This window comes from Myxine glutinosa, chromosome 9 (assembly GCF_964187855.1).
Source record: "Myxine glutinosa chromosome 9, kmMyxGlut1.1, whole genome shotgun sequence".
NCBI lineage: Eukaryota > Metazoa > Chordata > Myxini > Myxiniformes > Myxinidae > Myxine > Myxine glutinosa.
Window position 1 is genome coordinate 18,018,360 of NC_136269.1, and position 25,048 is coordinate 18,043,407.

Genomic DNA, 25,048 nt, shown 5'->3' on the forward strand with positions numbered 1-25,048 from the left:
AGTGGAAGCAAAGAGGGGCTTTTTTCCAACTATTGCTATCCATAGGATGCGAAAGGCTTCCTTAAACAGGGTATCATCCAAAAGGCTTGTATTGAATTTCCAATAGGCGCTCCTCCGTTTGAATTGTGGGAAAGATAGGCCCATCGTGACCATGTGGTGGTCAGAGAAGATGGAAGGGGTAATAGTTGAGGAGGTTGCAATATTCCTTAATCGTGGGGTGATGTACCAGCGGTCAAGCCTCGCTAAGGATACTTGGCCATTGGAGCATCGACACCATGTAAACTGCCGGTCATTTGGGTGCATCAATCGCCATACATCAAAAAAAACCCCACCTGAAAGGAACTGGGAGAGGTTACCGTGGGACTCGGGATGTGGTTCCGGTGAATTTCTGTCTATTTTGGGCTCTAGCGTACAATTGAAATCTCCCCCCATGCATATGCACTGATTTGGGTCAAGCAAATTTAAATGGTTTATCACTTCAGTAAAGAAGGCTTTACGGTCAGTACTCTCGCTTGGTGCATATACATTAAAAATAATAAGCTTCAAGCTATTGATCACCAATTCTAGGGAGGCAAAACGTCCCCGAATCACCTCCTGAAAGAGGCAAGATTCAGGTACAAGTCCTGGTTTTAGCAAAAACCCCACTCCAGCAGATACAGATGACATATTACTGAAGAAACATTTACCTTTGAACATGCTGCTCCAGTCATGTTCAACCTTCTCAGTAATATGAGTTTCTTGCAGTAATATTACATCGACTTGTTTCCTTTTGAATAAACTATTCACTTGGATCTGGCGGATGTGACTGGCCCCACCACCATTTATATTGAGTGTTGCAAGATTAAGCGTCTTCATCACTCATTAGTAAATTTTGTCTGACACTGTGAGTACTCACTCTTTGCCTTTGTTATGATTTTCTTTAGTCGATGAAACTGCGATTTTGTTAGGTTTAGTTCCTCAGATTTTTTTATGACTAGTTTTGCAGCCTGAATAAAGGGAGCCAAATCAGGGAAATGATCCCCAATGATGACATTTCGCTGTCTATACGTTTCATTGAGGAATGAGAGAACAATATGGGGAGGGGTTGGGGGTTGATCTGGCATTAATTGTGATAATGCTGTTACCTCCACCTCCTCTTCCGATTCTGATAAATCAGAAAGTGGTCCAATGGGGTCTGGGTCAATACCGTTTTCTTCTCCTGCTATGCAACCTAGCCTTCCCTTGTCTGGGGGGTCCACGCAGTGCTGTGTTTGGGAAACATCAGCACATTGATTACTGATTTCCTCAATTGGCATGAAATCATTATTCCCACATTCCTGTGGATTTATGTTTCCGCTCTTTTCTGCTATATTGGCAGATTTATTATGGATGTCAGCCTGTTCGGCGACATTCGCTTGGATCAATGATGCGCCATTCACGGTATCGTGGCCTGAAGTATTTACATCATTAACGTCGTCTGTGTGAGTAATGGAAGCGCGTTGTTTTAGCGGCTGAACCCTGATGCTCTTTTCTGGGTTTTCTTCTTTATTTATTTGGTCCGCGCTTTGCAGAGAGATTCCAGGTGCATCCTGAAGAGTTTTTTCACTAACAGCCTGCAAATCGAGCACGACCTTTTTACCTGCTCCAGATGAGTCACTATCATCCGGAGCCCTTCGTTTACTCGTCCCCACCTTGCTATCAGTGTCCATTTCAACATTTTGCTGAGGAAGAATAAATACGTTCACGCTTGGAACACTGGATTCACCCTCATTAGGAATTTTAGGCGGTGGCAATGCGATAGCCTCCCCCCCACTGGGAATCTCAATTAGTGGAGCAACGTTAACCTCCCTCCCACTGGGAGTATTCATTAGTGGAGCAGCGTTTACCTCCCTCCCCCTGGCGTATTCATTAGCAGAGCAACCTCCTCCTTACAAACTATGGCAGTGTGACCCGTCTTGCCACACCTGACACACGAGGCTTTGGGACAAGAACGTTTTAAATGTCCATACGCTCCACACTGAAAGCATGCTAAGGTGGTGGACGATGCGTATAGCTGGAAATTTGCCTCTTCAAAATTAATTTTGAAAGTGATATTGAGGCCTGTGTCGTCCCCACGGTCTGGAAGGACCATATATACCTGTCTGCGGAAGCTCATTACGTGCTTAACACGTTCATTCCGACACCCAAGAGGGATTGTTGAAATCCTCGATACCATTTTACCGTACCGTGATAGCACGGTCATTAACTTGTCATTTGGGATAAATGGTGGTACGTTGGAAATAACCACTCTCGTCGCGGGAGTTAATAGCGGCGATGCCATCATAAAGTGACCGCTTTCCGTGGTTATTCCCGCGCTTACCACGTCATGGACGAGTTCCTCGTCCAAAACGAACACCACCACTTTCTGGTTCATACGCGAAGCTGCACGTATATTTTCATCTCCAACAATGCTCCCCACAGCGAGGATGATGTCCTCGACAGGGACTCCATCCGGAGGCACGCACACAAACGCGTGCTTCCTGGTTAAGCCTTCAAAGTCATCGCGACGAGAGCGTGCATTCGCCATTCCGGCGAAAATACCCCCCCCCCCTCTCCCCGCTTGTCCGAGCCGGACAAGAGGGTATCAAACCTAAAAAAACGAACTAAAGTAAAAAATAAACGTGCATTATAAGCACAGAAATGGCTTACAACGCGCCGTCAACGCCAGTAGGCCGCGCCCAGAATGGGCCCGCTCTCAATCCTCTCTCTCTCGAAGGCAAAGGTGTAGAACAGATGGGAACAAATGCCAAAGCACACAGGATGGAAAAGGAGGGAGGGGGGGGGCAGGGGAGGGCAGGAGAGGGGGGAAAACTCACGACGAACTCACCAAAACACAGAGCAGTTGCTCACAGCCGCCATGACGCTACACCCAACGTACCGACGGCCGATAGGTGGCGACAGAGAGAGAGAGAGAGGCAGAGAGAGAGAGGCAGAGAGAGAGAGAGAGAGGCAGAGGGAGAGAGAGGCAGAGAGAGAGAGAGAGAGAGAGAGAGGCAGAGAGAGAGAGAGAGAGAGAGGCAGAGAGAGAGAGAGAGAGAGAGAGGCAGAGAGAGAGAGAGAGGCAGAGAGAGAGAGAGAGGCAGAGAGAGAGAGAGAGAGAGGCAGAGAGAGAGAGAGAGAGGCAGAGAGAGAGAGAGAGAGAGAGGCAGAGAGAGAGAGAGAGAGAGAGGCAGAGAGAGAGAGAGAGAGAGAGAGAGGCAGAGAGAGAGAGAGAGAGAGAGGCAGAGAGAGAGAGGCAGAGAGAGAGAGAGAGGCAGAGAGAGAGAGAGGCAGAGAGAGAGAGAGGCAGAGAGAGAGAGAGAGAGGCAGAGAGAGGCAGAGAGAGAGAGAGGCAGAGAGAGAGAGAGGCAGAGAGAGAGAGAGGCAGAGAGAGAGAGAGGCAGAGAGAGAGAGAGGCAGAGAGAGAGAGAGGCAGAGAGAGAGAGAGGCAGAGAGAGAGAGAGGAGAGAGGCAGAGAGAGAGAGAGAGAGGCAGAGAGAGAGAGAGAGAGGCAGAGAGGCAGAGAGAGAGAGGCAGAGAGACTTTTGACTTTTCTTCCCCTTTATTGCAAGGAAAACAAGTTTTACATGGTAAAGGATGTTTGTACAGGTATCAAAAAGAAATAACCAGGAAAGGAAGGGGTAACAGAGAAGCAATATTTAAAACTTATAAATTGATTGTTAGAGCACCACCAACCATACCACATAAGGATTGTTTCGAACACCACCGGTTTTTAAATAAAGCAGGATCTTGAGTTTCAAACTCAAAAAGGACACGCGATGTAACCAATGCTTTAAAAACAGTTAAAACGTCATCAACTAAAACGTCAGTGTTCTGCAGTTTTCGTTTCCTTGATAAATAAATGGCAAGTTTTGCCTCAGAACACAGAAAGTTTGCTAAAAGACATTCATTTTTACATTGATACAAGACATTAAAACCAAATATAAAAACACAATGTGTAAAAGTCAAACCGAGCCCCCAGATCACACGTGACAGGATTTTAAAAAACGAGGCCAACCTTGAACATTCAATGAAAATGTGAAAAATGGTCTCTGGGGTGTCGCAAAAGGGGCACAATTCCGAGTTTTCAGGACATATACGGTGGGACAGGATGTTGCAAGGCAGGATATTGTGCGCTAACCGCCATTGTAGATCACCCGAGCGCTTGACAGTAGGTTCTTTGTACATCACCTGCCAGTTTATTGTTGCGAAACGGTTAGCTTGAAGCAGCGCTCGCCAATGAGCATGTGGCTCTGCAGGTTTGCCAGGAAGAAGAGTGAGAACACATAGATTGTACACTGAGGATTTCTCCATCTGGTTAAAGAGCCTAAAACTTTGAAATAAAATTAAAAGATTTGGGAAAGGACATTGGGATCGATGGAGGGCATCTTCTATGTCTGGGTCCCATTTTAACCCGGTTCGCTTAAAGGTCCGTAAAATCACAGAGAAAATTCTGCCAATAACTCTGATAGACCTCACACTGGTGGCCACGGCAATGTCAGCAGCTGGCTTCCATCTATGTACAAAGGGGTTCCTGAGGTGTTTTACTCTGGTAACGCCGACATCAATAAACTTTTGCATAAAAGATCTGTCACTACAGACCCCATCAAAGAAAGAATTTAAAAATATTGGTTCATTTAAAAACATCTGCAGGGAGTAAGCACTGGTGTCACGGCGAAAAGAAACAGCCTGCCATGCTTCCAGCATGCTCCGGTAAAACAATGGGACCGATGTCATATCCACGTGCTTCGTATCAAGAAGAAAAAGCTCGTCACCATAGCCAAGTTTCCCAGCTTGCCTAAGCAAACAAAGGGCAAAGGCTTTCCATGGGACGTCGGAGTATAGAAGCCTTCGTACTGAAAGGAGGCGAAAAGCCATCACTTTGCTCGTCACATCTATTAGCCCCTGTCCACCTTCTGCAGTCGGCAGGCTTAGTATTCCTGGCCGGAGCCAGTGCTTTCCCCCCCAGAAAAAAATCTACAAAAAAGCTTTGAAGTTTTTTAAGGATAAAACCTGGGGCCTGCAGTGCCTTGAGAACATGCCAGAGCATTGATGCCGCGAGATTATTAATGACCAGAGTACGACCCCGGAAGGAAAGCTGCCTCAATAGTCCCCTCCATTTTATCAACCGCTGCTCAGTTTTGGTAATCAGCGACTCCCAGTTTTTTGAAATAAAATCTTGAGTTCCAAGAAAGACACCGAGGTAGTGTATTCCTTCATTGGTCCATACAAGCTGCCCTGGTAGGGTTGGAGGGGGAGTTTCATTCTGTGGACCTAAGTAAAAAGCTTTGCTCTTTTCCCAATTAACTTTAGTCGAGCTTGCCAGGCTAAATTCCTCGACAGACTCAACCAGAGCGCGAACATCGTCATCGGAGTGCACAATTGCGCAGAGGTCATCCGCATAAGCAATGGTCTTTACGGGATTTTCTAACGGCAGAGGATAAAACCCTTGTAGCCGTGTGCGTAAACGATGTAGTAAAGGTTCAATTGACAGGGAGTATAGAAGGCCAGACAGGGGGCACCCTTGACGAATACCCCTGGTAACAGGGAAAGGCTGACTTAAGATGTTGTTTACTTTGAGCAAGCTAAAAATATTATTGTACAATATTTTAATATAACAAATAAAATTTTCCTTAAAACCAAACCCCCGTAAAACAGCAAAGAGATAAGAGTGATCAATCGTGTCGAAAGCTTTTTCTTGGTCTAAAAACACCAGACCAACATTTCTATGTTCAGCAATACAAATATCAATCATGTCACGTACAATAAAAATGCTATCGTGTATTGTCCTTTTAGGAATGCAATAGGATTGATCGGGGTGTACAATCTCCCCAATCAGAGGTTTGAGGCGGTTGGCAAGAACTTTTGAGAAAATCTTGTAGTCCGTGCAGAGGAGCGAAATGGGACGCCAATTTTTAAGTTGCTGGAGGTCTCCTTTCTTAGGTATGAGAGCAAGTATAGCCCTGCGACAGCTGATTGGTAACAAGCCTGATCGTAGGCTATCAACTAAGAGGTCAAGCAACTCAGGTCCCAACAAATCCCAGAAGGTTTTGTAGAACTCTGCAGGGATTCCATCAAGTCCAGAAGCTTTACCTGTGGGCAAAGTTTGCAAAGCAGTAAAAAGTTCGTCAAGAGTCACTTCCTTGTCAAGTTGTTGACATGCAGGTTCGGACAAGGTGGGCAAAGAAGTGGTTAAGGAACGAATCATGTCTTCTTTAATGTTTCTGGCACAATACAAGTCAGAGAAGTATTGTTTTGTCAAGCTTCTAATGTCTTTTGGATCGTGTGTTGTTCGGCCTCCTGGTGCCTGCAGCGAAGTTATTTGCTGGTTTCTCTTTTTTCGTGCTTCCAAGGCAAAGAAAAACTTGGAAGGAGTATCAATAAAGCTGTAGTTCTCCATCCGTAACCTTATTAGAGCCCCTCTGGCTTGTTTTGCACAGAGTTGAGCAAGGAGTGCTTTCTTCGTTGCTATTAGAGAACTAGTCCTTTCGGCACTGGGAGTTGGAAGGCTTGACTGGAGAGACAATATTTCTTTTGCAATTAGAGATTGCAGCGCAGATTCATTCTTTGTACAAAAGGAGCTATATTGCTGGCAAAAGGTCCTAATATGAGTTTTCGCATTGTCCCACCATTGTGCGAGGCAGGAGTAGGAAGGCTTCCGTAGTAATAAAACTTCCCAAAAGGCTCGGAAGGCGACAGGAAAAGCGTCATCTTGCAGAAAACTCACATTGAAGGTCCAATGGGCAGTGCCACGATTTCGAGCCGGGGAGAGTATATGAAGAACAACCATGTGATGGTCCGAAAAACCACTTGGGATGGCGTCAACATGATCTATGACGTTTAGAGAGTCATTATTGATGTAAAATCTATCTAGCCTTGCAAGAGATAGCCGGCCATTTGCACATCGGCACCACGTGTATTGCCGTGCAGATGGGTTCTGGAGTCTCCATACATCCATAAGGGAGAATTTGGACAATGCTCTCTTTAAGGGGGCTGTACTTGATGGGTGGGGCTCTTCTCCATTACGATCAAGGGTGGGATACAATGTGCAATTAAAGTCCCCACACAGACAAACAAGACCATCAAAATCAAGGTGTGTGAGGGACATTTCTAACTGTGTGAAAAAAACTAATCTTTCTGTGCTCGTACTGGGTGAATATACATTTATTAAAGTGTGTTTATAACCATTATAAAAGAAATTAACTGAAACTAAATGCCCTTTAATAATCTCCTTAAAAGTGACATTTTCAGGACAGAAAGAAGGATTTAAATAGATAGCCACTCCAGCACTAGGACAGGTCAAGCTACTAAAGAACCACTGTCCTTTCATGATGCGAGTCCATTCGCTCATGCACGAAGAGCTACATCTTGTCTCTTGCAAAAGAGCAACATCGAAATGTTTTTGCTCGACAAGCAACTTTACCTGAGCTTTACGCAGGGGTGAACGTCCCCCATTTATATTTAAAGTTACAACAGAGAAGGTCATGGTGTAGGTAGGGAAGGTTTATCATGTAAAGGGAAGTTGGGGTGTGCTTGTAGCTCTTTCCGAGCTTTCAATACACACTTTCTAAGGCGAAATACTTGTGACTCAGTCACACCAAGTTGTTCAGCCTTAAGGAGGAGACGTCTTGAGGAGTTTATAAAGCCAGACAGGTTCGGGAAGAAGGTTATAATTTTAACCTTTTTCTTTCGAAAGGTGTCCTGAAGAAACTTTAGAATTTCCATGGGTGATAAATCATCATCATCATCACCCTCCAGTTCCTTGGCTATTGCTGGGTCATTCCAGACCTCGCTACTAGCACTAGAGGCAAGCGACGAGGCCCCATCTGAGTCGTAATCCAAAAGGTCTTCATTTTTTCCCTCACACACCGAAACCGATGCTCTCATAACGGGAATATCGTCTTCTACTAAAGGTGCAGCTGTTTCCACAGCGGGAGTTTTAAAAACCGTAACAGGAATTAACGTTTTTATATCAGAGGCTTTGCACTCTCCTTCTGGAGCTGCTGCTTCTTCTGCCTCCATTACCTCAGACACTTCATCGTCAGCAGGGCGCGGGACGAGAGCAGGTTTGTGGTTCTTGACTTTAGTTTCAGTAACCGGGGTGGTTACCACAACATCTTGGGGCATTGCGCTTGGTCCTTGTTCATGAGAGGAAAGAACGGAAACGTCTTCTTCCATTTCAGCAAACACACTGAACCTATTCTGCAGCAGAAGACCAGCTGCAGGAGCTTCTGTTTCTAAAAAAGAAACATTACGTTCATTCGACGGCGCTATCTTTTTCGAAACGCTCGCCTGTGCGTCCTCATTACCGCTTCCTCTTTTATAACTCCTCCTGGAGGACACGGTGATAAAACCCGCGTCATCAGCCGGTGAATTATCGATTTCCGCGCTCGAATGTGAAGGCTGATCTGCCGTCCCAGACGCGCCATTATCATTGCGAAGATCGACATTTGCTTCTGTCCGTCTAGATGTGCCACTAGGATCGGCGTTTGTTCCTGACTGTCTGGATGTGCCACCGGATATACACTTCGGACAAGCACCTTTTAAATGTCCGAAGGCACCACACGTGAAACACGTCATTGTCTCTGTTGCGATGTACATTCGATAATTTCGATTTTCAACGACCAACGTAGCTGAGGCATTGAGCGATTGAGCATTGCTTTTTAACACCATGTAACAGTGCCGCCGAAAGGACATGATATGGCGGACTGTAGAATCCGAACGCAAACGGAAGGGAATCATGGAGATTTTTGACACCACGGTGCCAAACTGTTTTAAAACGGACAAAATCTGTTCGTTTTTAACAAAAGGCGGTAAATTAGACAAAGTGATTTTCACCGCCGGTCAGTCCAACATACTAACGTTAACGAAAATATCTGGCGGCAAGGACAAACCAGTTTCAACCGCCTGAGCGACATAGCGCTCCTCGGAAAGAAAAACAACAACTCGTTGGTTCATCTTTGAAGCTGCTAACACATTTTCAAAACCAACGAGTTCACCCAAGCCCATCACGACGTCATCGACCCGAACCCCGTCGGGTGGACTAACTATTACCCCATTTTTACGAGTAAGTGACTCGTAAATGCTGTTCTGCAAACGACTGTTTGCCATAGCGATTAAATGAACCAAAACTAAGGAAAAATTTGAAAAAACAAAACAAAATAGAACCTATCGCAAGCAACGCCTGCAGGCGAAGGTAAAATGAAAAGAAAAAGAATAAGGGAGCCGATAAGCGACGATAATGAAGAACACGGCAAGCAGAGCACAGGCCCGAAGAACACAAGGTTCTTTAGGACTCGCACCAAACTCACCATGCGCGCTCTCTTTCTCTCTCTTGTCTCAACAAAGAAGGAAAAACACCGGGAAAACTTCACAAACACGTACAAGGACACAGAGGGAGTGAAAAGGGGGATGGGAAAGGCAACAACACAACACAGTACTCACAGCTCCTCACCCACAGCAGCCATGATTGCCACACCCACGCACGACTCACCAACGACCAGCAGGGGGCGCGAGAGAGAGAGAGAGAGAGAGAGAGAGAGAGAGAGAGAGAGAGAGAGAGAGAGAGAGGCAGAGAGGCAGAGAGAGAGAGAGGCAGAGAGAGAGAGAGGCAGAGAGAGAGAGAGGCAGAGAGAGAGAGAGGCAGAGAGAGAGAGAGAGAGAGAGAGAGAGAGGCAGAGAGAGAGAGAGAGAGGCAGAGAGAGAGAGGCAGAGAGAGAGAGGCAGAGAGAGAGAGAGGCAGAGAGAGGCAGAGCAGGATTTTAGGACCCGTGGGCTGATGCCGTCCATCTGGTCCAGTTGCAGAATTAGAGTCGAGGTTTGACAGAAACTTCTCCATCTTGTCGGGAGAGAAGGATACAAAGTCCTGGGGTAGCTGGGTGTACGACTGGGTAAGGTGGGTACAGAGAGCGATGGGTTTGGGACACAATATTTTAAGGCAAATAGAGTTGAGGCATTCAGCTTTTTCACGGGCAGTGTCAGTTGTGTTGCCGTTTGAGGTAAGAGAGGGGATGGAAGGAGAAAAGGATGGCAGGCTTGGTTAACCCACGTGGTGTTGTTTCAACTGCACGACAAGGGCTTGAACTTGCAACCTTAAGACCTAAAGCCAGCCACTTCTTCATCCTCTTCACCTTAACCACTGAGCCAACACCAGCCTTCGTATATTCTGGTGACAAGGAGCCAACAATGTATTTGAACCACGTCAACTTGGTAGTCATGTTCACGGTGTCAAATTGCGCTTCGACTTGTGTAAACCACAGCTGCGGATGCTTCGACCAAAATGGCGGCAGCTTCACGTGGTGAAAAGACGTCTGAGGCGTTCGGAATCTGAAGTTAATTCTTTTATGAAAAACAACAACCGACAAACCCGTTCGTCTTTCCTCCAGCCCCACCCAGTACCGGAAATCCCTCTATCAACCAGAGCTCAAGCATATTTTTATATTATAACATCAAAGGCAAAATGATGCCGCCACATGTTCACACACAGAGAAAGATTAGCTACGTTCGGGTGGAAACGCAAAATCTCAATTGTATTGAGATACTACCGAACCAGTGAATTTGTTTGCACATGCAGTAAATGGCGAAACTGTGAATGTCAAACCCGTGAATTAGCTTACATGTGGAGAGGGAGCAGTTTCGTACGAGTAGAAACTCAAAATCATCAAAGCATTGAGAAATTCATGAAACCTCCCACCCACTTAGGACACCCGCTGGGACCCCAAGAGGTTCCACAGAATGTGTTGGTGGGGCTTGCCCTCTCTCCTCTACCCTTTCTCCCCTCTTTCCCCTCTCCCCTCTTCACCCCTCTCTCCGCTCTTCTCCTCTCTCTCTGCTCTTCTCCCCTCTCTCCGCTCTTCTCCTCTCTCTCCGCTCTTCTCCTCTCTCTCCGCTCTTCTCCTCTCTCTCCGCTCTTCTCCTCTCTCTCCGCTCTTCTCCCCTCTCTCCGCTCTTCTCCTCTCTCTCCGCTCTTCTCCTCTCTCTCCGCTCTTCTCCTCTCTCTCTGCTCTTCTTCCCTCTCTCCGCTCTTCTCCTCTCTCTCCGCTCTTCTCCCCTCTCTCCGCTCTTCTCCCCTCTCTCCGCTCTTCTCCTCTCTCTCCGCTCTTCTCCTCTCTCTCCGCTCTTCTCCTCTCTCTCCGCTCTTCTCCTCTCTCTCCGCTCTTCTCCTCTCTCTCCGCTCTTCTCCTCTCTCTCCGCTCTTCTCCCCTCTCTCCGCTCTTCTCCTCTCTCTCCGCTCTTCTCCTCTCTCTCCGCTCTTCTCCTCTCTCTCCGCTCTTCTCCTCGCTCTCTGCTCTTCTTCCCTCTCTCCGCTCTTCTCCTCTCTCTCTGCTCTTCTTCCCTCTCTCCGCTCTTCTCCTCTCTCTCCGCTCTTCTCCCCTCTCTCCGCTCTTCTCCTCTCTCTCCGCTCTTCTCCTCTCTCTCCGCTCTTCTCCTCTCTCTCCGCTCTTCTCCTCTCTCTCCGCTCTTCTCCCCTCTCTCCCCTCTTCTCCTCTCTCTCCGCTCTTCTCCCCGCTCTTCTCCCCTCTCTCCCCTCTACTCCTCCCGCTCATAAAAGTGAAAGGAAATTATTATATGGATCATTACATATTCAATATTGTGTCACCACAATCACCGTGCTTGAAGTTGTATTACTTGCAACCTCCTCATCATTACTCGTCAATAAAGAACTATCTTGGTATTCTGCTGTATTTTGTCACTTAAAATGTCTAAAAGTAAATAAATCAAATAAAACACACTTCCACCGACAACATAATCGCCGGTCGATTCTCTCATTCATCTTTTCTTCCTCACTCCAATTTCTCCAGCAACAAACATTTGATATAACTTTAAAGAACACAGCAATGATCAATTAGTAAATCGAAATAAAAAACGACAAATACAGTATTGTATTTCATTGTCCACGTATTCAATTTATTAGTACGAAGTTTTTCGCAGCACTTACTGTATTGTTTAAATATATGCAGTAGCTGGAAAAGAGTTAACTCACCTTAAATAAACTCTTTGTATATACCCCAGAAATAAGAAACAAATGAGACTACATATTGATCTGTAACTTCAGTTTTCAGTCTGAGCTTTTAATGTCAAGCATGAATGAAATACATCATTTGCTTGAAAAAATGAATTTAGACTCATTAATTTTTTTAAATCTCACGGCCTACGCAGCTTTGAGGCCTCAAACCACGCAAAATTTTAAACTTTAATAAAAACAAGACTAAAGGCCCCAAAAACACACCACTTAACATATTCTTCCCAGGAAACGCTCGTCTCTCCAAATATCCACAGGTACACCCAATCAGGAGAAATCAGAAAAAATAGGGCAGGAATGTAATTTGTTTCGGGTCCCGGCTACTCTGGAATTTTTTTTTTTTTTTTTAACGACCACCAACTAATGCTGGCATACGGGAATACCAGTTAAACATCCATTCGAGAGATGGCACACACATTGATGAATCGCCCTGCCTGTGAAACACTTTGATGACAGTTTGTAGCTGGGTCAGGCTTCAAACCCAGGCGAGTGTGCATCCCTCTAGGCCATTCTCTCATCCTCTTCTCTAAATACAGTGCCCTCCATAAGTAATGGAACAGTGAGGTCAAATTTGTTATTATTGCTATATACTCAAGAAATTTGGGTGCGAGATCAAAATATGAATACAGATGCAAGAGTACAGAATGTCAGCTTTTATTTCTTCATATATGTATATATATATATATATATATACACACACACAGACTTCGCATTTAATATGGAATATTTTTTTTGTGGGGGTGAACTTACTTTTCAAGATGTCTTAGAACCAAAAGTTCATTGGAATTATGTTGAAATTATTCTAGATTTTGTTAATGTGACCTTTAAAAGAAACAAAAACCACATTTGACATTTTGAAACAAATAAATTGATCCTTGAAAGTGATGTAAACTGATATCAAACTCAATTCATGGACAGTACTGTGTTAAACATCTGTACGTTTTCCAGAAGTATCTCTTTATTTTGCACATTAGCCAAAAAATTTTTTAACAAAAGTTAAATTACGACTGGGATTACGGACAGTAAAATTACAGTTCAGTACTTCGTGTAACCCCCACGAGCATTCAGGAGAGCACGTACACGTTGAGGCATGCTGTTCACGAGATTTGCCAAGGTTTGGACAGGAATCGCTTGCCATGCAGTGACAATAGCCTGCTGCAATTCACGCACAGAGGTCGGCTGCTGGTCCAAGTTGCGATTTGAGGCGTTAATTCTGCCCACAAGTTCTCTATCGGATTCATATCCGGTGACATGGCAGGCCACTCCATATGCTCTACACCACGGTCAGCAAGAAAGTGTTGGATCATGCGAGCATGATGAGGCCGTGCATTGTCATCTTGGAAGACAAAGTTTCCTCGAAAGGCTGCACGAGCAAATGGAAGCAATGTTTCTTCCAGAATGGCCCTGTACTTGAACTGGTTCAGATTTCCATTCAGAACAACCAGGTCAGTTTTGCCCCCTGCATGAAAAGCAGCCCAAACGGTCACCCCACCACCTCCAGCTTGGACTGTTGGCACTATACAATCTTTGTTGTAGGCTTCATGCACTTGTCTGCGCACTCGGACGCGGCCATCTTGATGATAGACCAGAAATCTAGACTCGTCACTGAAGATCACGTGATTCCAGTGTCCTGGCTGCCATTGACGGTGCTCTCTGGCCCACTGCAATCGGTGCTGGCGGTGTTGTCTGGTCAGGCGTGGCTTTCTCAGGGGACGCCTGGCACGATAGCCTGCTTGAACCAGTCGTTGGTTGACTAGCCTTCTGGATACAGGCACATTTGTCAGTTGCTGCCACTCAGCCCTATGCTGATTAGCTGACTTGGTACGGCCATTGCGGACTAACCGGTGCAGCTGGAAATCATCCCTCCTTGTGGTTCTGCGGGGACGTCCTGGCCTCGGTATTGGAGTAGGGACACCCCTCTGAGCATTTCGTTTCAGGATCTTTGACACCTGACCTTGAGTGATGCCATACTGCCGGGCAATAGCACGCTGTTTCATGCCGTAATTTCGTAAAGCCACCACTCCATGACAAACAGCATTGTCGAGTTGACGGACCATCTCCAGAGGAAGCGGCAATAACTTTTGGAGACGTGCAGCAGTTGTTTTCCACTAATACAGAACGCAACAACCCTTGTATACCCGACTGTGAAGCCAATCATCAAATGCACCTGTCCGTACATTTTGCCACGCCACCTGTGATATAATCCTGTTGTTGACTTCTTGCTGGGACAATCAGTGACATGGTTCTTTTAACAAATAAATCACCAAAGTGTAAAAGAAACTCACCAGATTGATATACTGAGTTAAGAAAGTAAACCCGTCAAGAAAAAAAAAAAATTCCATATTAAATGCCAAGTCTGTATATATATATATATATATATATATATATTGCGAGTTGCCAGGTGGGGTTGTGAGTTGCTTGCTTTTCTTTCATATATGTGACGCGCTCTGGCAAAACCAGACACTTGTCGGCATTTCTCTTTGCGAGAAAAAGCTGAAGAGAGTCAAAATATGACCACAGAGACCAAATTGACATTTTTATATGGATAGAAAGAGTAACTTGTCTAGATTATTATGCACCAAAACATTTTTCCGAGAAACAACAGAAAAGTTGTGAAATTCGACGAAGAATCTAAAATGTCATTCTCAAAATGTGCTCAGAAAGTAGCTGTTTAAGTAAATAAAACACAGTTTTATTTAGTCTCATACCACAGAACCACCACTTTTGTCTTCTGCTCCACTGTCAATGGCATAGTTGTTGAGATACGGAGCTAGAAATCCCAGGGAACAAATATCACAATAACACCACCAAACCCTGAAAAGGAAAACGGTATAGGTCTTCATCAGAGAAAAAAATGGCAGGAAGTGAAAGTTGTATAAATCTTTTTGAAACACCCTGTATTATACAAATGCAGCACAACATTCTTCACACTTTGGCTGTACTGATACATATTTGAATTTTAAACATTTTCTTTTTCAATCCGGCTGTGATTAAGTTTTGAGATTTATTTATTAAATAGTGGCATCCCTCAGTGAGGCACTAATATGAAGATAACAGACTACCTCTTATTTTATTAACAGACAATCTCCTCAACACTTGTACTCTGCCTTTACCACATACATTACTACTGCTGTGATAACCTCCCTCCATTCTCCCCCCTTCTACCCCCCCCCCCCCCCACCACCACCCTCTCTCTTCTCCCGACTCCTCTAACCCATTCCCCAGAACACTGACACTATCCAAGCATCTTGCAGAACTCAACATTGGTACAGACCATCATTCATATCTGGCCAAGCTCACCAAAGCTGCATTCTTGTCCTACCTGGAGAACTACATCGACATGGAAATTGACCACCTCAGAAATCGCAGTTCTACCATTCTCCAGCGTTTCTATGAGTCCAAAAATCACCAGAAACGGCCAATAGCCGTTGGAAGGTCAGCAGAAGAGCTTGTAGTGCAATTGTTTTATTTGGCCATGATGTATATTGTGTCCATGTTCTTATGTGAGCATTGACATTCCTGAAGAAAGTGTTTTTCTCACCTTTTTGGTCTCCAACCATTTTCTTGGTTCTACGTTATGAATGGCATTGCAAAAAGTGCATTTTCTTGCTGTGAATGCAGTCATGGTGGTGTTGTGAGTGTGTACCTCTGTAATACCGTGTTTTAATTCTCTTTTAAAACTGATGCGTTTATATGGGGTTTGTTAATCAAATTTGGCAGAAAGGAGTGTTGACTGTTGAAGTGTACAGGTCCTCGGTTCATTGGATTTGAAATCTGGAATTGATTGGTAATTTATGAACAGCCAATCAAAGTTCATAACTGCCAAATATGTCATACTTTTGACATCACCAGACATGCCTGGGTCTCTATCGAACGATTGATCGGATTACGTCACCGCCGAAGATGTCATGGTTTTGACGTCACCAGACATGTCTGGGTCTTTCTCGAAGGATTGATCGGATTACATCACCGCCAAAGTTTTCATGGTTTTGACATCACCAGACATGTCTGGGTCTCTCTCGAAGGATTGATCGGATTACATCACCGCCAAAGATTTCATGGTTTTGACATCACCAGACATGTCTGGGTCTCTCTCGAAGGATTGATCGGATTACATCACCGCCAAAGATTTCATGGTTTTGACATCACCAGACATGTCTGGGTCTCTCTCTTGAAGGATTGATCGGATTACATCACCGCCAAAGTTTTCATGGTTTTGACATCACCAGACATGTCTGGGTCTCTCTCGAAGGATTGATCGGATTACATCACCGCCAAAGATTTCAGGGTTTTGACATCACCAGACATGTCTGGGTCTCTCTCTTGAAGGATTGATCGGATTACATCACCGCCAAAGATTTCATGGTTTTGACATCACCAGACATGTCTGGGTCTCTCTCTCGAAGGATTGATCGGATTACATCACCGCCAAAGATTTCATGGTTTTGACATCACCAGACATGTCTGGGTCTCTCTCGAAGGATTGATCGGATTACATCACCACCAAAGATGTCATGGTTTTGACAGTAACAGAGTTCCAGGACGGTCTTGAAGGTTTGCTCAGAACGAGTGAGAATGACAGACAGACAGACAGACAGACAGACGGACAGACAGACATGCATATGCTGGTAGTTTATTGATGAGTATATGTAAGGTGTATTGTAAGTTTCCATGTGTAATTAAATTGCCTTATTTAAACTAAACCATATTCTTATTCCAGTCTTTCGTCAGTTGGTTGAAGTGTATTTAAGACTATGGTGGGGGTAATTTAAGACTACGAGTGGGAACGTGGGAGACTTGTGCCATAACAATCCCACAAAATTGTGGCATGTCTGTACCCAGTAGTCATGCCATTAATGGAATGCCATTCTTGCCCCTTTTGGGAATGTGTGCCTTCTATCGTTGAGTCTTTTTCAAAATGGTTGTTTGGCGGTTGTACTGTCTTTCCACAGCATCCAAGATCTAAAGGAACGTATTCGGCAGCGCACGAACCTGGCATTGGGTCCAGTGGTGGAAACGCATGGTGAAACATTTCTGTCACAGGATGTCGTCATAAGCCTTCTACAAGAATCCAAGATGGCGTTTGAGAGGTGTCAGAAGGTCTGTATCATGGAGCGCAACTTGAGGTTTTTCTTGACGTTTGTTTTAATTTGGGCTTGAGTCTTTAACTTTCAAGAGTTAAACCATGAGTTTAAACCTTTAACCATGAGTCTTTAAGTAAAAGCACTGCACATGTGAAATGGAATGGAGGATGACACAGATAGAAGTCATCAATTTATTTATTTATTTTTGTAAATTATTTATTGCCTCGAGAATAAGTTGCTGTTGCCGGGTAATCGTCCTCACCGATTCCCTCCTAGTTGTCAGATCAGTCAGACCTTCCTCGGAATGCTGTTCGCATTTTCAACATTGTGGTGGAATATCTCTGCAATGAACACATGGACTACGCCTTGGAACTTGCTCTTCTGGGTAAGTTTTTATTTATTTACATTTTTGTATCCAGATGTTGAGGCTCATTGAGTTAAATAATAGGGGATAGGTGGACAAAAAAGCACAAACATGTAAAACGACTATGGCAGGGAAGAAAAGGCATCTGTTCAGTTTGAGTTGCACATATTGGGAGCAGTAAATGAGAAACCATAATTTAACAATGGGCAATAGTCTTGGAAAAATCAGAGAGAAGAGCACAAGACAACGGACGATAGAAAAGTACAATGAAGGGTGAGCATCGAGCTTACACTTTGTGAGGGGAAACCAGACGTGGGTTTCTGGTAGAATGTGTGTGTGACATACGGGGGGACTAGGGATGGATGGAGAGAAGAGAGGGGCATTGTGCAGGGAACTCACACCAAAAGTGAGGGGGTAGAAAAATGAAGAGTCCACCTTCCTTGTTTGGAAAGAGGCTTGGATTCGGTCTTCTGCAATAATTTGAACACCTCTGCACTTAAATGCCTCTAGTGGGGCAAACTGGGAAGAAACTGCAGCACCAGCCCAAACTGTGGAGCCATACTTCATAGTACTCCGAGATGAGGGCCTTGCACACCGTGATGATCTTTGTTAGCTCAGAATGGACTTCTGTGGAGAATATCAAGACGTTTGCAAGCCCTGAAGGTCAGTTTGGAGATATGGTCCACCCAAGACATTATTGACAAGATATAACGATGGATGAAATCAACAGGTCGCTGATCGGAGTATGCTAACCACTGTGGGGAAACAAGAAGCTGCCGTTTGGGGTGTTAACCCTTCGTCAGAGAAAATGTGGGAGACGGGGTCGTGGTGAGGGTTGATGTAGTGTGTGAGCGAGGCAGAGTGGGGTCAAGGGTCACAGAGAATGTGGGGGTGAAAATATGTCATTTTGACATGGAGGGTCAAGGTTCGCGGCTTAAAAGTCAAAGGGACTGGGAGTTAGAGGTGAAAATAATAGGGACGCACAACCAGAAAGCATCCCAAAATGCAAAGCCCATACACATCTGCTTTGTACTCGAACTAAACTTGATGAAAACAACAGCTTAAAAAAAAAATCTAAAATTTAATTGAGGTGCTATTCCGATATGCTGATTCGTTTCTTAACCCATTTCATCGGGATGGGGTGCAATGCTAACGCATCATGACCACGATTATGTGAATTACTCCCATGGTGGTTTTTGAGGTATCTTTGTAGAAGTTATCCGGGTACAAAAGCTTGGAAGCATGTCACCGTGATCAGATGTCTGCCAGGCAGGAAAACGTCTGTTTATGGTGGTAAATACGGAAATAGCGCATATTGGATTTTTCCAATCAGCATTCCCTCCTGTGAAGTTCACGGAAAATACTGAAGTGCTGTCTTTACATTGCATGAAGTAAAGATGGGATTCTGATGCACACAAATACAAAACCTGATAATGTCTGTTGGTCACGATGAAGTTTGTGACCACATCGATATGAGACCAGTAAATCTTAACAAGGAACTTTTATGCAGGAGGAGGCCATTTGGCCCACCATGCCTGTGCTGCACCACATTAAATTAACCTGTCAGGCTCTCGATTTAGTTTCACTAGTGGATGAGTGGGGTTGAGAAAAGTGTGGCAGGCACAGTGACTAGAGTGTGATAAATCCAATAAAATCCATATTTTAAAATTTATCAACTTACGCTGGGGATTTGCCATTACAGCTGCACCAAAATAGTTTCTCGAGTACTAAATCTGCAATGGCCGTTCACCACACCGAACATGTTCTTACAGAATAACAGTTTATTATAAGAAGGCACAACAACAAACAACAACAGGCATTTTAAGGCCATTTTCCCTGCAAGAGCGGGGGTTAGCCTTGCGGTCCCCATGACAATGTTCTCCATTTTGCCCTATTTTCTGCATCTCCCCTTGTTAACCCCCTTGCCCGCATTTCTTCTTCAACCATCTTTAGCCAAGTCTTTCTCGGTCTTCCCCGTCCTCCACTTCCTTCTACATTCATTTCCATCACTCTTCTCAACCAGTCACTTTCATCCTTCCTCAACACATGACCAAACCATATCAACCTGTTTCTCTTCACAGCATCCGTCACAGGCTCTATTCCCATCATCTTTCGCAATTCATCATTTGTATTCCTCTCTCTCAACGATACTCCACACATCCACCGAACCATTCGCATTTCCACCCTTTCCAGCCTTTGTTGCTGCTCTACGTTCATTACCCATGTCTCACTCCCATAAATCATAACACTTCTCACACATGCAGCATACACCTTTCCCTTCAGCTTCAACGACACTCCCCTCCTCGTCAGCACGCCACTCAGTTCCCGAAACTTCTTCCATGCACATCTCACTCGAGCAACCGTTGCCGAGTCTGATCCACCTTCTCCATTCAGCATGTCTCCTAGGTAACAAAATGTTTTCACACCTTCCAGCTTCACGCCATCTCCAAGATCCAACTCAACATTTCCTCCATCTACAGCTCCCTCTGTGCACACCTTACACTTGAATGTACCTGCCACACTGGTTAATGACCCTCTCAAACCACTACATTTTTGATGAACCCTCAGCGCACATTGTACATTGAATGGAATTCACTCCGACACCCTTCCTGCACACAGCACACGGCCACTTCCCAGTTCTTTCCACCTCACCACATGCTTTACCACTTGCCATCACCTTCGTTTTTCCGATATTCACCTTCAGACCTTTTGTCTCCATACATTCCTTCCACTTGTTCATCTTCTCCTTCAGTCCATCCATACTTTCTGCAATCAACACCAGATCATCTGCATACAACTACCACGGTAAACCCTCCTTTACGTTCTGAGCAAAAACCTCCATCACAGCTACAAATAGTAGTGGACTTAGTACCGACCCCTGATGCACTCCCACCTTCACCTCAAACTCACCACTGTTCCTGTCCTTCGTCCTTACAGCTGTGCGCGCTCTTTTGTACATTGCCATCACTACTCTGATCAACCATTCCTCCACTCCTAACTTCCTCAATGCCCATGTCACTACTTCACGTGGAACCCTATCGAATGCTTTCTCCAGATCAACAAACCCAAGAAACAACTTCTTGCTCTTCTCCATATACTTCTCCTGCAACTGCCTCACAATAAAAAGCACGTCTGTCGTTCCTCTTCCTGGCATAAATCCAAACTGCATTTCGTCAATCTTCACTTTCTTCCTTATCTTCCTCTCCAACACCCTTTCCAATACCTTCATTCCATGCTCCAATAATTTTATTGCTCGATACGAGCCAGAGTCCAGAGGGTCACCTTTCCCCTTGTATAGAGGGACGAGGGTACTCAGTTCCCAATCCACTGGAATGCGGCCTTCTTTCACCACCAGATTGCAGATCTCTGTCATTCTCTTCACACCCCAATTTCCCGCTGCCTTCAACATATCTCCCACGACTCCCGTCGGCCCTCCCGCTTTTCTACTCTTCATTGCTTTTATCGCTTCCTCAACTTCCTTCTCGGTTATCTTCTCTGCCGGCCCTAAAACTGGGTTACTCTCTATGTTGCCATCCCATTCATTCTCTGCATTCAATAGTATTTCCATATATCTCTTCCATCTTCCTTTAATTCCATCTGGGTCCACAACGATTTGTCCCACTTCATCCTTCAAGCAACTCACCCCCATCACATCACACCTCTCTTTCGCTATCTGCTTTGCAATCCTGAATACCGCTCTCTGACCCTCTTCCAAATCCAAGCGTTCTCCGAACATTTTCCTACATGCCTCCTGTGCCTTTGCTACCTCTTTCTTTGCAGCCTTCTTGGCTACCTTATAACTTTCATGCTCTGCCTTTTCTGCCCCCATACCCTTCGCCTTCTGCCACTCCTTGAACTTCATCCTCTTCTCGTCAATCTTCTTTCCAACTTCGTCATCCCACCACCATGTTTCCGTGTGCCTCGGTGGTCCTTTTGTCCATCCACATACCTCACCAACGGCTCCCAACAGGCTATCTTTCATTGACAACCAACCACTTTCAAGCTCAACCACATCATCCTCTACCATACTCAGCCTCTCTTTTAATGCCTCCCTCACTGTCACCTCTTTCAACCTCCACACCTTCATTCTCGGTTGGTACTTCACCCGCCGAGCTCTCCTCGCACCTTTCACCCTTATGTCGCAGACAACCAAGTGGTGCTGTGAAACAGCCTCCTCCCCCGGGATCACCTTTGTGTCCCGGAGGTGCCCCCTCAGAAGAAGGCGCACAGGATGACGAAAATGGAGAATTCTGGGGTAAAAGATCAACGGACATGAAAACGGGAAAATAAATAAATGAAGAAAGAAAGAAATTACACTCGTGATCCGATATAACGAAAACCCACTTAATGTAGGAAATATAATCCAATCAAAATGGCCATGAGCACACACCAGGGGGTGCCAGTTGAGGTGTTTTGGGCAGACATGATGGCATTTACGAGTCCAGTATCGACCAGGTAAAGAAATGAGCAGAAAACATCAGGGGGTAGTGAATGCTCTGGTTTCCACTGGAGTGAGGGCGATTCCGGTAAGCCACACCAGTACATGACGCACGAGTTTAAAGGGGTCAACGAGCAAGACTGCTTCTTCATTCTGATAAGATACAAGGCCAAGGAGCTTTGGGGATTAGGCCTCTTCCAGGGGTGAGTTGGGGGAAATGCCTCAAAGATGGGGGAGGACATGTGGATGGTTATATTTGGTGGGGTGACATTGAATCCTTGTGGAAGTGCAGAGAGAGAGGGGGTTGGATTTGGTGGGCTGTTTGACAGTCAATCCTTGTGGAAGGACGGAGTGAGAGTATAGCACTTTGTTTTATTGAAAGACATGTTCCGGATAGCTGACCAGACTTATTTATCTTTGTGGGGAGAGGGATACTGTGAGTTGGGACCAAAAGGAGGGACTGGCCTGTGATTTGGTACCGTAGCCTAAAAACTCAAAATAGCTCAACTTGCTTCGCTCGTTTCACTATCATTCATTTTTAGTCTCCGATACCAAATCACAGTCCAGTCCCTCCTCTTGGTCCCGATGGGATGGCAACATAAAGAGTAACCCAGTTTTATGACCGGCAGAGAAGATAACTGAGAAGGAAGTTGAGGAAGCGATGAAAGCAATGAAGAGTAGAAAAGCGGGAGGGCCGACGGGAGTTGGGGGAGATATGTCGAAGACAGCGGGAAGTTGGGGTGTGAAGAGAATGACAGAGATCTGTAATCTGGTGGTGAAAGAAGGCCGCATTCCAGTGGATTGGGAACTGAGTACCCTTATCCCTCTATACAAGGGGAAAGGTGACCCTCTGGACTGTGGCTCGTATCGAGCGATAAAGTTATTGGAGCATGGAATGAAGGTATTGGAAAGGTTGTTAGAGAGGAGGATAAGGAAGAAAGTGAAGATAGACGAAATGCAGTTTGGATTTATGCCAGGAAGAAGAATGACAGACGCAGTTTTTATTGTAAGGCAGTTGCAGGAGAAGCACATGGAGAAGAGGAAGAACTTGTTTCTTGGATTTGTTGATCTGGAGAAAGCATTCGATAGATTTTCCACGTGAAGTAGTGACATGGGCATTGAGGAAGTTAGGAGTGGAGGAATGGTTGATCAGAGTCGTGATGGCAATGTACAAAAGAGCACGCACAGCTGTAAGGACGAAGGACGGGAACAGTGGTGAGTTTGAGGTGAAGGTGGGAGTGCATCAGGGGTCTGTACTAAGTCCACCACTATTTGTAGCTGTGATGGAGGTGCTGGCTCGGAATGTAAAGGAGAGTTTACCGTGGGAGTTGTTTCATGCAGATGATCTGGTGTTGATTGCGGAGAGTATGGATGGATTGAAGGAGAAGATGAACAAGTGGAAGGAATGTATGGAGACAAAAGGTCTGAAGGTGAATATCGGAATGACGAAGGTGATGGCAAGAGGTAAAGCATGTGGTGAGGTGGAATGAACTGGGAAATGGCCGTGTGCTGTGTGCAGGAAGGGTGTCGGAGTGAACTCCATTCAATGTACAATGTGCGCTGAGTGGGTTCATCAAAAATGTAGTGGTCTGAGAGGGTCATTAACCAGTGTGGCAGCTACATTCAAGTGTAAGGTGTGCACAGAGGGAGCTGTAGATGGAGGAAATGTTGAGTTGGATCTTGGAGACTGAAGCTGGAAGGTGTGAAAACATTTTGCTACCTCGGAGACATACTGAATGGAGAAGGTGGATCAGACTCGGCAACGGTTGCTAGAATGAGATGTGCATGGAAGAAGTTTCGGGAACTGAGTGGCGTGCTGACGAGGAGGGGAGTGTCGTTGAAGCTGAAGGGAAAGGTGTATGCTGCATGTGTGAGAAGTGTTATGATTTATGGGAGCGAGACATGGGTAATGGACGTAGAGCAACAACGAAGGCTGGAAATGCGAATGGTTCGGTGGATGTGTGGAGTATCGGTGAGAGAGAGGAAGACAAATGATGACTTGCGAAAGATGATGGGAATATTGCCTGTAATGGATGCTGTGAAGAGGAACAGGTTGAGATGGTTTGGTCATGTGTTGAGGAAGGATGAAAGTGACTGGTTGAGAAGAGTGATGGAAATGAATGTAGAAGGAAGTAGAGGATGGGGAAGACCGAGAAACACTTGGCTGAAGGTGGTGGAAGAAGAAATGCGGGAAAGGGGGTTAACAAGGGGAGATGCAGAAAATATGGCAAAATGGAAGAGATTGTCATGGGGCCCGCAAGGCTAACCCTCGCTCTAGCAGGGAAAATGGCCTTAAAATGCCTGTTGTTGTTGTTTGTAGTGAAACGAGCGAAGCGAGTTGAGCTATTAGTTTTTAGGCTACGGTACCAAATCACGGGCCAGTCCCGCCTTTTGATCCCTACTGCTGTGGCAAGCCTGCCTCGGTTGTTTGGTTATTGTGGATTCAAACTTTCATCGCATAAGAAATCGAATGAGTTTTTTTTGTTGTTATAATGACTGTGTGAGGATCCTCGGTGTCAATGATGTAATTCATGACTATTTCTTGTTGGAAGTGGTCATGTCCTCTCTCTCTCCTCCAACCCCCATAATCTCTCTTCGAAGCCATCCCATCTGCTGATTCCAGAAACACATCCCTCTATTTCCTGGATGTGGTCCATCAAGCCAACACAATCTTCCACCTATTTGACAAGCAGTTCAGTGATCACCTCATGCCTCTGATCAGGTGCCTGTGCTCAAAGTCTCATATAATTTTTTGTTTTATTTCGCAGAGATTTAAAAGGAAATTAATCCGAAATTTTCTTACCTTTTCACTGGGTATGTTTGTTCATGTAAATAGATTGTTTAACAACCAATGAGTCTTTAAACCAATGTGATTATTGCTTAAACTCGCTGTAAAGTTTGTGTTTCACTTTAAACGTGTTATAAAGGTTGGACGTCAGGAAAATTGAGGATGCTCGTTTACTTATTTATGTGCAGAAATGTAAATAGTTTCGTCGTTGATGAATAATTGGCTAACAAGGAAAGGTCTGCATGCATGGCCTCACATCATAGTCTCCTCTGGAATGGGCAAACCGAGCTCGTATTGGGAGCCATGTTGTAATGGCAAACCGAGCTCGTATTGGGAGCCATGTTGTAATGGCAAA

General features: G+C 45.1%; 1 protein-coding gene across 2 annotated transcripts in view; it reads left to right on the plus strand.

The window, feature by feature from the left end:
• Positions 1-25,048, plus strand: part of EXOC5 (exocyst complex component 5) — a 99,798-nt gene that overhangs the window by 38,899 nt on the left and 35,851 nt on the right. For both annotated transcript variants that reach the window (XM_068129533.2, XM_068129532.2), the window contains exons 11-14: positions 15,245-15,454; positions 16,972-17,119; positions 17,380-17,488; positions 24,507-24,627. In XM_068129533.2, the coding sequence (XP_067985634.2) occupies positions 15,245-15,454; positions 16,972-17,119; positions 17,380-17,488; positions 24,507-24,627 (588 nt within the window). The remainder of the gene's footprint in view (positions 1-15,244; positions 15,455-16,971; positions 17,120-17,379; positions 17,489-24,506; positions 24,628-25,048) is intronic.